This window comes from Semicossyphus pulcher, unplaced genomic scaffold, assembly GCF_022749685.1.
Source record: "Semicossyphus pulcher isolate SPU_LCO1_2020_fin unplaced genomic scaffold, fSemPul1.0.p SCAF_13, whole genome shotgun sequence".
Taxonomy (NCBI): domain Eukaryota; kingdom Metazoa; phylum Chordata; class Actinopteri; order Labriformes; family Labridae; genus Semicossyphus; species Semicossyphus pulcher.
Window position 1 is genome coordinate 19344882 of NW_027211637.1, and position 13540 is coordinate 19358421.

Genomic DNA, 13540 nt, shown 5'->3' on the forward strand with positions numbered 1-13540 from the left:
CCCTGAACATGGCTCCTTTAATATATTCAACAATTAGTCCCCTTTGCCGACACACACCTTTTTACCTCGTGCCTGATTATGACAACTGAGCAAATCCAAGACGATTGATGCACTGCACACATTAACTGCTCTCTCTCTCTCTCTCACACACACACACACTCCCACTGTGGTCATCCATCAAAGCAGTGATTGTTGTTTCTTCCCCCCACACGTCTCATACACACAGGTATAAATCACTGCGCCTGATTTCTGGGGCCAGGGTTTAAATAATTAAAGAGCTTTAATTTATCAGGATTTAGCACCCCCAACAGTAGGGCTGACAAAAGAGAATGAGAGATATATTGAGAAAGGAAAAAAAAAATAAGGTCATTATACATGAGATACACATACAAAATTATTCCACATTTTTACTGGAGAGAAAACGAACATCTAGGGCTAAGTGGCACCAAAGACTATACGTGAAAAGGCATTAAGGTTCTTCTCTAGAGCTACTCGATCTGGGTGTGTTCAGTTGTATTTACCTGTTGGTAGAAGACGGATGTAATGATATTGAGTGTGAAGACTTGCACTACTCTACGTGACAGATACAAGTCGTTGTATAACAACACTGGTGCAAAATAAGAGACACATTTCACCTTTAAATAATTCAAATCCAGCAAAAAATAAATCAACATAACACTGAATTCTCTCACATGCTTTCAGTTTCAGATACATACAAGTAATGACAATGTTTATTTTTCAGAGCTGTTGGCAGTGATCTTGAGAAAATGTGAAATCCAGCAAACCAAACTGAAGTGGTTTTGTGATGAAGTATTTGAAACACACTGGGCATGAGAAAGCACAACACAGTAAGTTACATTTAAAATCTTAAGTCACGTCAACATCTGTCGAAGAGTGAAGTTGTGATTATTCTGTTAAACAAATAACCTCGCTAAAACCTCAGTTTCTAAAGAGCAGTGACATTTTTATGAGCTGCATTTGAACAAAACCCTGTTTAAAAACAAAGCTGCAGAACAACACATCGAGTTAAGCACATTTATAGAATGAAATCTGTGTTGCATTATGTCAGAGCCAGGAGGCTGGTGAGCGCCAGTGGCTGTCACAGCCGGCCAGAGAGTGGTGGAACTCTACTGCCCCCCTGTGGCTGTAATAGAACATGCACATAAATCCTCAGCAAAAGAAATACATCTCAGAAGTGACCGATTATGACCCACAGATGGTCCCCAACTTGCATCTTTTGGTTCAGTGGATGAACTTTTAGCCCTATGAGTTTTGGAAGTCAGAAACAAGATCTACCAGCAGGCACAAAGACATAAGGGATTAAACATGAAAATAAAGCAAACCGCCATCTCTGGCTTTGTTTGACCCTCATTATTTATTCTTTCCAGTAGATCTCTGAAAACACAATGATCACACGCTCTCTCTCACACAAACACACGTCTTCAAAACAGCATAAAAAACAGAGCTTCCATCTGCTAACAAAAACTAAACCTCCCTCCGCTCATTTGAGAGTGAAACATGCAGAGTCACTCTTTACGTGATTATTATATATTATTGTTAATATCACCTGACCGCTTCAAAGAGTGAAGCCTGTCGTTTGCTGGCAACAGTTAGCCACCTAGTGGTCAAACCCTCGTATAACATTTAGTATTGACGGGAATTTTTTTTTACAACTTTGGAAGTTTTTGGCTATATGACAACATGTCATCCATGAACAAACCCCTTTAACAAACATAGTTTAATAGATATTCAAACTATCAAGTCTACAGACTCAACTTGGGGAGAGGAAACGAGATTATAACATCAGAAACTCCTAAATCAGACAGTACAATATGCTCTTTGTAGCTATATTGCATGATTTATTTTCTTTATATACGCCTATAGGGTCATAGTAACAAGACCGAATCCCTGTGAAACTGATTACCCATATTGATAAAGCATCACCATCATTATAGCAGGTGAATGATACAGTGTGTTGCTCTGTCTTCCCAAGACTGCAGGTCACCATCTCCCCTTCACTTCACTGGATTCCTCTCTTAGGGGATTGTTCTTCACTCATCAGTTGTCCAAAAGGGAACGCTGTAAAGCCTCCTGGATCATTGTGTGCTCATCTGTGGAGTAATCCTGCAAACACATGGGCGTAAAGAGAGAAGCAAGTATGTAAGTAAGTTAAACGATCATTAACATCACACAAAAGGGACTCCTATAGGGCTATAACTTACAACAAATGTATCGTAGGAGAATGTGTGTCTGATCTTCAGGTGCTGGAAAAAGTCAGCACTCCTGTAGCTTGGGTCCCCCCAAGGCATTGAGGCACAGATTGGGCACACCTGGACGGAAACAAAATGTGTTATAAAGTTTATTTGAACAAATAGACATTATGTGTGGCACTATATTTTTAATAGGAGTCAATGCCACTGTGGATTTCCTACCACTTGGCGTGTATCTCGAGCATGTTGGGAAGTGCAATGTTCAACCAGGCCGTCCTGATCGAGGTTCTGGCAGTTGCAATACGGGCAGGTGAAGGTGTAGCGATTTGGCACAGGACTGTGGAAAACAAACAAAGTATGACACATGGCTGATTCTGACAAAGACTTGTTTGTCACCTGCAAGAATAATTTGCTTTGCGTGTAATGGAAAAAGAGTTATGTGAGATTTTAGCTAGAATAATAGCTGCCTTTTCCTGGTTTAAAAACAGCATTACAGCAAAGCAATGCTGTTTTCTGAATTAATCAAACAATTCTAAATGGGTAAAATGATCATTAAAGGCCACTACTCATATCCACATCACAATGTCTCCAAAAAGAACAATTAGTCATCACAAAAACGTTACATTATCTTCACAATATAAAAAGCTAATTTCCACTTCCTGTGACTTAGGTTTGGCCCAATTGACTGCAGGTTTTTTGCAACACTACATGCAAGCGTGTGTGATCCACTGGAAACATCTGATCCTTTCATCGAGGAAATGAAAACAAAATTGCAAGGAAAGACAAGTGTCAGGCAGACACAGGCAAATATTCTCAGACTCAAAGAGATTATTATGAGGTCTTAATGAAGGTGTTAACCTGATAATCGATTCCTTCTGTCTTGGCAATGCAGAGCTACTTTCTTATGGTTCTACCCTGCAGGCTGATTGTTTTGTTCACAATGAGGAAATCAAACCTTATGACAAGTCATGCAGATATTGTTTTAAGAAGCAGTTTAAGGTTTGTGCGGCTTTGGCCGCAGCGGACTGGACTGTAAAGGTGGAGCGCAAATATCTCTAAAAAAATCTCTAAAAAAATCTCTACAGAGATGATGGCGAGAACAACATTATGCTGTATACAGCATAATATACATAGATGATACAACTATAACTGTAAGACTTATGTTGTAAATGACCAAAATCTTCCTATAACGTATATGGAAGTACTTTTCTGGCCTATCCCTATATTGAATGTAGACATGGTGTTTCAGTGAGGTCCTGAGTTGTGCCAGAAAAGACTCCCTATTTATGACAAGTTAAAGAAACAGTATTTACTTTTTCAGTTGATTAATATGTAAATGTAAGTGTAAATGTATGCACAACAATGACAACAGCCTTAAAAATTCACTTCTGCTTAAAAAAAACACCAGAAAGCAATACTATGAGTACTTTGGGTAAAAGAAATTGAGTGAATCAGGAAGTGATTTGGGTTTTTGCAATTGCCCTCAATGTTACCTGATAATAGCAGGCTGGCTCTGGGCAGTGGTCCTCACTCCCTCCTCAATGTACTCCTGGTATTTTGAACAGGCAGCCGTATGGCCTCTCATCTGAGAAAGTCCAACCTTAATTGTGATAAAACACACATTAGAAACTACTAGTGCTCGAACAAAACAATTCAAGTGCAAACTCAGTATGAGATTACAATTGTGCATGTGTTAGCTTTTGCACATTCAAAAAACATACCTGTGCGCCACATCCCTTGCAAGATGCCACGGATGATTGAATGACGGCCTCGAGCTCGGCAGCTTTAGTCCAGTGGCCCAGCCCAGCCCGACATACAGCACAAACAGGCTTCTGTGGACGCAAACACTCCTGCAAACAACTCTGGCAGAACCTGATGAGAGATTTGATAAAGAAGCATCGTAAGGGAAACAAATTACGCTGTTATTACTTTCAGTTTGGCTTCTGGTGACAGAGAGTAAAACACATATCCATACTATTTATAGACTGTAAATAAATCAACTGAAGGAACCAGATGCTGTCATTTACAGGAATATCCCTGTAAAGCTTGTAAACTAAAGCTTCCTGTAAACCCGATGGAAAGTCCCTACCTCCAGGGGGCGCAGGGATTTGTAGTCCTTTAAGTGGTTCCATAAGTCAATGCAATGCCGTTCTAAACTACAACTCCCAGGCGAGGCCTCCTCTTTGATGTAAACAAAACTGAAACTGATTTAACAAGCTGGTCCTGGCTTAGCCAAATATTCAAGTGAACAACATATATTACAGAGCAACAGCAAAAGAAGGCACGCGCATGGATGCTGTTTTGTGCCTTTAGTGGCACGACATCTTAAACAAATGCATTTCTTAACGTTAATTTTACCTCGTACCACTGAATTGCTGCTAGTAGACGTGGGTTGAGGGGAGGGCGTTCGAAAAAAGGCAAAATACTCACGTATGTCCGCATTGTGTTGTGACGGGACTATCGAATATTTCGAGACACACTGGACAGACGAACTCTGACACGTCGCTGCTCCCGTCAGAGACGTTTTTCTTGTGCTGTGCTGCGCTAAACCCTCCAAGCATCGCCATTTCTTTTCTTCACTGAGTCAGTCCCCCAACAACCGTTCCCGTAACGACGTCACCGGGTTCTACTTCTTTTTTATGCGCGAGGGCGGAGTTACCGCTGACAGTACAACACAGCATAACATTTCAAGTTTCTGAGTAACCGTGTACAACCGTTCAAATACTAAATTGACAATACTAGTAACGTTTCAATTATATACAAATGATTGAAGCATGCACTTAGTATCTATTAATCAATTTATTTATCAATTTTCTCGATAAATCGCTACAATGTTGAGTCCACAAAATGTCAAAACTGGAAGTAACATGCATAGTTTCCCTTAGCCTAAAGTAATATTGGAATATTTTGTGCTGTCTGACGGTCCTTAATACATTCGCATGGATATAGCCTACAACAGGGAAGAGCAGCAAATACTCACATTATAAAAACAGGAACTAGAAAATGTTTGACACCGTTGCTTAAATTATCTATCCTTTCTTGAAATAATGGTCAGTACGTTTTAGTACGTTTTGCATTAATCGTTCACTGCAAATATCGTATGAACTTGGAGCATTTAATTTAGCAATTTCAATATAAGTTCAAGATGAATAGAAATGGCTGAAGCGAAGCACATACTACATATTACCAAAACAGTTTCCAAAAACTGGAAACTTGCTGGACACTGTTGTTTTAGGATATATAATTTTGTATAATTGTAGCTAAGACACATTGTTTTTTGTGCGCTCACACTAACAGCTGAATGAATGAGAAACTGTATGTGTGAGCTCAGTATATCACACATACTGAACTCTGATAGTGATGTAGTTGATGGGCTCTGCATCCTCCGGCTCATTCTCTATCCAACAGCACGTGGGTCCCTGATGCTGATGAACTGTCAGGCATTAGCGCATGCGCATTGTGATGATGGGAATTTCCAACAGCTGAGGAGGCGTAGCTAGTCACGGCTAGCACTTGTTAAAGGTAAGATGTAATGTTGCTGTTGTTTCTGGTTAGAAAACTGTGTTATGTGTTAGCCGAATGAGAATTATACTTACTTGCAAGGGAATCGTGTCACAGTAACGTTAAATGTTTAAGTAAGTGTCTCTAAAAACGCTAAAGATTTATATCCAACGGAATACCGCCCTGCTAGCTAAAGCAAATGCTAGCTAGCCAGCTGCGCTGAAATGGGCGTTCACTGCTTAGCCTGTACTCAGTTGGGGGCCCACACCAGTGACACCATCGGGTGTTGTCGGGTTTGAAATTCATGAAGAACGACATTTAAGCTGTCCTCGGAGCTTCTGTCCTATTATCAACACTGGTTGTAACATTATGAAAACGTTGCAGTGTGTGCGCATTAGTAATACATGGTGATGTTAGCTAAGGCATGGTTCTTGCTAGCTCGCTAAACGGATGCTCGCTAAGGTGAGGAATCTGAGATAGTCGGCCAGCTTGCCTCGGGACGAAACCTTCATCTGCCGCTGTTGAAGTCTCATAGAAGATTTTAGGCTAACGTGTATCCATATCCATACAGCACTAAGCCCAATTTAAGCTAACTAAAGTTAAGTGCAGGTTACCATGGTTGACACGCATGTAACGTTACCGCGACATGCTCACGTATTCACTACCCCAAAACAAAAGGAATATGTCTTTGAACAGTAAGTCGCGATCCTTGTTAGCACACAGTAACCCCCTATGTTTTGTTGGATGCGTACATCATGGTAACAATCAATAGCCCAACCTTTTATATCATCCCACTCAAGGCACAGACTCTGCTTCTCAAGTAGTGATGCCTTTACACCCTCCCTCTTATCCTAATTATTAGATTTTAAAAACACTCTTTATTATGATTCTCTGTAGTAACACTGCACAAGAAAAAGCCAAATGAAATGTGATCCTAGTTTCTCTGTTAATTATATGTGTGAGACATTTCCATTTTTACAAAGCTCCCCTGTGTCATTACAGCTTGGTGACCTCTCAGAAGAATCGCATCAGCATGAATGTTTCTTCAAGATGAGCGACCTTGAACTCGGCGGATGCTGAAACCAGGGAACGGAATAAATACAACTCTGCATTAACAAAGCGTGAAGAAAGCCCCTCCTGACCTCATCTTGCACGACATTGGCCTGTTTGGAAACAAGTTAAGCTTTGAGCCAATACCAGAGATGCCTGTAAGAAGGCATCCCAACAGGCTGCAGCCTAACTACGCAAACTGAAAGCACCAGACAACTGCATCTCTTGTTCAAAGGATGTGCTGCTGATTGGGCACAAAGACTCATTCCTCTTCCACCTCTCCAAACCCTTATTAACGTTGAGTGTGTGCCAGCGTGTACAGTGAATTATGGTGACCAAAAATGGTGCTTGAATGTGGCATCCTGGTGCGGCATATGCTAAAAGGGGTGAGGCTCTCTCTGAAAAGTACAACAGCTGACTGATAGTCTGCTGTCGATAATGGATGCCAAATTAAAAGAGGACCTGTTTCGGAGGTATGTGACGGCACTGGAGAGGCGGCTAGAGGGTGGAGGGGAGTACACATGGATTGGAACCACACCAGAGGTGGAGAAAGGGAGATACAAGGACAGTGATGCCCTACTCTCCACGGCCACAGCTCTGCTAGGGGCCTACCAGCCAGATCCAGGACAACGCTTTCGGATGGTGCGTTTTTATGAAGTGATGGAGAATTCTCTCCGCTGCCAGAGAGGAGGCAACCTCAGGGGCCTGGAAAGAGCCTTTCGCACTTTGGAAACTATCTGCACCAACCTCTTGCTATTCCCCTGGAAGAAGGAGTTCAGATGTATAAAGGTGAATTAATTTATTTTAATGGTTGACTTGATGTTCTTACACAGTGTTCAATGCTGATATAAAACAAGTACTTAGTAGTAAAAATGTTGGTCTTGGCAGCTTAAGTCACCGGTTACTAGTATTACTGTACCCAGGAGTGTGTATGCACTTTATAATTTAGCCTAATTTAATAGACGTTTTTGTAGAACTTTTTTAGATTTTCTGATGCTGTAAGTTTTACTTCTAAAATGTTAGTAAACAAAGCAGCAAGACAAAACTGCAACTATATTACAGGGATAGCGTGTGAGGTTGTTTTTCAATTGTTTAATTTAGCTTCATCATGTCTGGCTGTTTTAAATCACTGACAGTAATGCTAATTAACACATTTCTCTTTCAGACCTTTACTGGCCCATATGTGTATCATCTGCAGTCTGCCATTTCTGACGCTGAACTCCGAGCTCTGCTGCGCACTATTGGCTACGCTTGTGACCACGACTCACAGTTTTATTTGCAGGAGCACCCAGGTGGCACAAATCATCTCCGTCAGCTGGCGTTTGAGCTCTTCCTGGCCCAAGCAGAGTGTCGTCTTCTGGGAGAGGTAGTGGCTCTGGCCCGAGGTTCGGCCTCAGAGCTGGAGGCCCTGGAACTCCGCAGAGGTTGCAGAGATGACGCAGCGGGCTGTGCCGAGGCGCTCCGCAGACGTGACAGCCTCGGGGCAGATATGGCTCGGCTGTCAGTGCGGCCGTTGGATATAGAGAGGCCTCACGCCCACCACTTGAGGCGAGGTAGCCGGCCGTCTAAATCTGTGGATGTTACAGATGGGGCTGGTCACTGGCACCCAGCTGTTAGCAAGCCCGTGTTGAAGGCCTCACTGAGTCTGAGGAAAGAGCCTCTGTTTGTGGATGCAGAGGAGGATATGAAGGATGAGATCATCAGGCCCTGCACCTCAGCATCGCTCTTCTCTGTGGCCGCTCCACCTTGCTATAGCCCTGTTGCAGATTTTTTCCCAATTCAGTCACCTCCCCCGGCTGATGCTTACACCTCCTACCACCTATCCTCCCTGGATGAGATCGACTTGTACACAGAGAGGGGGGGCACTGGGACGGGAGGGAGGCAGATCCCCTCTCGACCTCCATCCAGAGAGCCTCGGGATGCAAGGGATGCGTGGTTGCTTAAAGCTCATGGTAGCGTGAAGTGTCAGGGCTGTGGGCTGGGCTGCTCCTCTATGGCGTCCTGCCAGAGGTGTGACATGATCCTCTGTGCTTCCTGTCACGATGTGGATCCCTCCCCTTGCTGCGGCCTCCAGGACTACCACCCCAAATCTCCCCGGCCCCTCGATGGATACATTCCTGTCAAGGAAAAGCTCTCCGTCTACTCTAACACTCACTCCCACTCCCATCTCCATCCGCACCCCCTCACACTGACCCACTCACACTCCCACCCCCACCCTCACCCCCAAATGGTGGAGAAACCCCTCATGTCCACTAAGCTTTTTCCAAGCAAGTCGGTCGCCTTGACAACGCCAAAGGGAGGCAGCAGTGAGCGGATAAGCTTGGGGGGATCGCGATGTGGGTTTTGCAACAAGCCAGGTGCATCACACACCTGTGTGAACTGCTCTAAGGTGTCATGTGACTCGTGCATGGGCTTGTACGCGAAGGATATGTGCACGCGAAAGAATCCCCAGCACAGCTTTGTCCCCAACCATCAGCTCAACTTCAAATCCGGCACCATATCTCACCTGGTGTACCGATAAATCTGGCAGACGGAATATTTTTTTCTCCCCTGTAGTCCCCTTTCTCAACCCGCTGCGTAGTCTTGCACTATTGCTTTAGCTCTGTTCCCGTTTAAACAGCTCATTCACTATCTTCCCCCGTTATCTGATGGTCTTTTGCTCTCTCTAACTATCTCTTGAACTTTGTACATTTTTCTCTGGCTGTCAGAAAGGCCCTGGAATGCACATGCCACAGAGAGCCATATCGTCTGCCCATCTCTCTGCCTTGTACAAGTTCAGGCCTTTTTATCTATTTCTTCTTCCTTTTACCTTGCTACCTGCTCTTGAGTAGTCACGTGATGTTGTAGCGCTTCCCAAATTCCTCAAATTTTGTCCCCCTCAAAAGGAAAACTGGAGAAAAGAGTTTAATTCCTTCTCATTTTGAATGAATTCCGTCCAAAAGAACATATATACATTGCCTCCTCAGCTAAAAATTCCTCTAGTATATGAAGAAAAATATATATATACAGTATATATGTATGCGTGTGTGTACGAGAGAGAGTGTGGATGTGAGTGTGTATGTGTAGAAAAGACCTCTGAGCTTGCATTGTGACAAAGGAGATCTTTTTAAACTTGAAGAATAGTAGGGAAAAGAAAAAAAACATACACTGGAAGTCAATAAGTCAATAGTATATATTTTTAATCTCTATTCTCTAGAACAATGTGAGACTGTTAAATGGGCATGAGGTCTGTCATGGGGATTTTTGGGGTATAAACTTATGACAGTGGGCGTGGGGTGGGAGATATCTCAAAGGGACATACTGAGACAATGGTCAGATGCCATATATTCTATTTAAAAGATTATGCCTTGTAAATTAACCCTCAATTGTTTCTGGTTCCATGGCTGAGGTTGAAATGCTGCTGTTGACTAAAGACAGTGAAGGAGTTTGGCTTTGACTTCTTTCTGGTTAAAAAAAAAAGCCTGTTGAGTTGTGTCAGTTCCAAGCCCCCCCTCCCCTCCCGCCATCCCCTTTCATTACACTCCTTAAGCCGCCATGGTCCATGATGTTGTTGTGCACCCTTACCAGATCATGTGGTTCCATGTCAGTCTCAGGTGGAGTCCCAGAAGTCTCACGTTGATCACACAAATCATGTGATTACCGCTCTTTGACGACGTGAGCTTATTGATTGGTTTTCGAAAGTGTATATTCTGACATGGTTTCTGTCTACCTCAAATGGCTTCAGCTTAAACACCCAGTTCAACATTGTGGTTTCAAAGTAGCCCTTAAAAGTCATTCTGTATTTATTACATTGTTATTCTCTTGCAACTTGTTGATAAACCAAGACAACAATCAGCTAATCTGGTCACCCTTTTAAAGTTAGCAGAGCTTGTTTATGACCTGAGCTTTGTCATCTGAAAATAAAATAGCACACGGCTTTCTATCTCTGGCTGTTTACAGTTTCTGTAAGTATAGGGACAGAAAAACAGGAACTCATGTAAATGGATTGGATGGATTGATATGTAAGTGGTCTCAAACATTTTCGTCCCCCCGGAGAAAATACTGAAACCACTTCTTATATGTTGCAGTGCCGTAAAACACAAGCCCCTTTTACATTGCCAGCTCAAGGTGGGATTGTAACGCCTCTGGTAGGAATGGTGGGGCGAAGTTGTTCCGCCTCTGAGGCGGCATCGGAGTTAGTAACAGAGGCATGACGGAGGCAAAACGGCGCCTGTGTAAACAGCAGAGCCGACAGGGCGGAACAGTGCTGTGTGTGTGTATGTGAAGTACGCGCTGTTACTTTACATCTCGCACACGCTTTGCTTCCGCTGCTTGGTTCAATGTAAAATGGCAAAGGCGGCGTTACTGTGCTGTGGTGGAACTGCAATGTATAAAGGTCTGCAGACTACTGGTTCAAAGTGACCAAAGGGTTTAATTGACAACTTTCTATTGAAGACTGAAATACATTAAACGTCTTAAATTTTGCAAATGCACTTCCTATATGCACTAAATTTTGAAGGGAATTATCTTGTTGTTGTATCCTCCCACACATAAATCAGTGATTGCCAATGTTCAGTCATTCTGGTTTGGTGGTGACTTATTGTTATTTGGTCTGTTATTTATCTCATTTAAAGACCATAACACCCTCTCTAAGGCCTTCGATACGGGGGTGATTCGGTGCATTAGGCTAGCATGAGTTTACTAAAGCAAGCCGGTGCCATTTTCTGTGGAAATTCCATCAAACTAATTTATTTGTGTGTAATGTTTAAATAAACTCTGCTAACATTTTAGGGTACCTTTCGTGATTAGGCTTTGATCCTCCACGCAAAAGGATAATTAATGCAGTTTATTGCAGTTGAAAGACACCAAGGGCTAATTTTAAATCACATTTCTGAAAAACGTCTTTAACTCTGGGTTATTTTGACAGGCCGTTAAGGCGACTATAGCCTTTCTGTTCTGCCAGGAATAACCTCTAAATGCCTTAAGCTCATTCAGCTGTCTTATCATAGAGTATTTTAGGTTAGCAGTGATGTCACTTATTGTCCTTTGCTTTACAAGCCTGTTGGTTAAACTTTAACATAGTTGTCCCAGGCTACATGAACTACGTGCATACAGCTTGTTTTGTGACAGCTAAGGAAGGCATTCAGAGTAATTAAAAAATATACACAAGTATGGATTTACCACCATACATGGCTACTAATATGAGGCATATGGAAACATGCGTTGTAACAGAATTATGCAGCAAGTCGACCTATACATACACTATGTGTCACAGGGGTCATGTCTGTAATAATAACTATGTTTTGCCTGGAAGTCAAACTACATATTTATATTTTGTTTGCTTAAAGTTATCATTGAAACACACCTGTTTTCTACCAGGGAGTGATCTCACACTTCAGTTCATTCCCGCCCGTTAAAACTGTGTTTTTATGTCTTTTATCATGTTAAACAACATAAAGAAGGGATGCTTTGATATCACTGGGATGTAGCTTTGAGAGACCTTTTAGTCAACATTATCTAACGTGGGTATCACAAAAGACTTGAGTGACCTTAGGGAAGGTGTGCAATTGTTTATTTTCTTTGAATGAAGCCTTTCTGATTACTTTGATTATTTATCCTAGAAATATTTTACATGCTCAAGTCTGTTCATCGCAAATCATACCAGCAACAAAGATGACTTTCAGAAGTATTGAGCCATGTTGCAAGAGTGATCATATTTGCCAAATGAAGAACAAATATCTTATTGGAGAAGAGATGAAATCTCGATGCTTGCCCTGATGTACAGTAAATGTAACATAAATCTGTGGTTCTGCTGAAGTTTAGCCTTGTGTTTGTAGATGTTGGCCTTTGACAAAGCTCGGAAAGGGAATCATCAACATAGATACCTACTCGCACACCATGGGATGTGGATTTGACTCTGATCAGTGGACTGATAATTTGTGTGGGTCACTACAAAGGGCTAAACAGTCTTCAGGGCTGCTGCTGAGTTTGTGGACACTGTTTTAATCTCTAAGTGAACAACTGACCTGTCATGGGTAAATATCTGATGTGAAGCTTACTTTACATGATTTCATCAACGAGTATCAATAACTGATGTTGGAAAAACAAAAGAGCTATTTTTATTTAGTGTCATGGAATACATTGAGCCATTTGAACATGATTGGTTTAACCCACATCAGACACACTCAAGTCATTGTGGAAGTCAATACTCCCTTTACCTCTTTGTGTGGTTATCTTACTGATGTAAACAGTGGTTGTGTAGTTAGGCAGCCCCGATTCCATTCCTTATTTCCCTAACCATTTCTTGGCATGCTCTGAACAAGGCCCAGACCCTTACCTCTTCTCCCTCCACCCCACATTGTACCCCCAACCACTGTCTCCCCTCCCTCCACCCCCCTCCACCTTGGCACTGAGGATCATTGCACAATGTCTATGTGAAGGGGTATGGACCTTACGATCAATATGTGGGCTTACATGGGGGTGGAAAGGGAAAATAGCCAAAATTGTTAATCGGTGAAAATATATATATATATTGAAACGTAAATGAGATTTTATAAAATAATTTAAAGAATAAAATTCTGGAAAAAAAAATCGGCCTCGAGTCTTTCGGTGATATTTAACTTTAACTGCCTGTTTGATACATTTTATCTATATGTGTTTTCAGTGAAAAAGTTGTGTGTATCTCTTCTAACTAACTCACTCATGACTTCTGTACAAGCATGTTTAGAGGATGCAGGCTGCCCAGTTCTGCATGGGTTGACTTTTTCCTTTACGACCAGCAGATGGCGATGAATACCCAT

The 13540-nt window shown here is 42.2% G+C and overlaps 2 protein-coding genes across 2 annotated transcripts; one reads left to right on the forward strand and one right to left on the reverse strand.

The window, feature by feature from the left end:
- Window positions 1-256: 256 nt before the first annotated feature.
- On the reverse strand, window positions 257-4794 carry rnf114 (ring finger protein 114). Its single transcript, XM_069661046.1, has 6 exons — window positions 4641-4794; window positions 3932-4082; window positions 3704-3810; window positions 2433-2547; window positions 2223-2330; window positions 257-2124 (listed from the first exon to the last, which is right to left on the reverse strand). The coding sequence occupies exons 1-6, from the start codon at window positions 4775-4777 to the stop codon at window positions 2059-2061; spliced, it is 684 nt and encodes a 227-aa protein (XP_069517147.1). The 5' UTR covers window positions 4778-4794; the 3' UTR covers window positions 257-2058.
- An 897-nt stretch (window positions 4795-5691) lies between these two features.
- On the forward strand, window positions 5692-13315 carry spata2 (spermatogenesis associated 2). The gene is made up of 3 exons (XM_069660949.1): window positions 5692-5732; window positions 6714-7550; window positions 7927-13315. The coding sequence occupies exons 2-3, from the start codon at window positions 7200-7202 to the stop codon at window positions 9280-9282; spliced, it is 1707 nt and encodes a 568-aa protein (XP_069517050.1). The 5' UTR covers window positions 5692-5732; window positions 6714-7199; the 3' UTR covers window positions 9283-13315.
- Window positions 13316-13540: the final 225 nt, after the last annotated feature.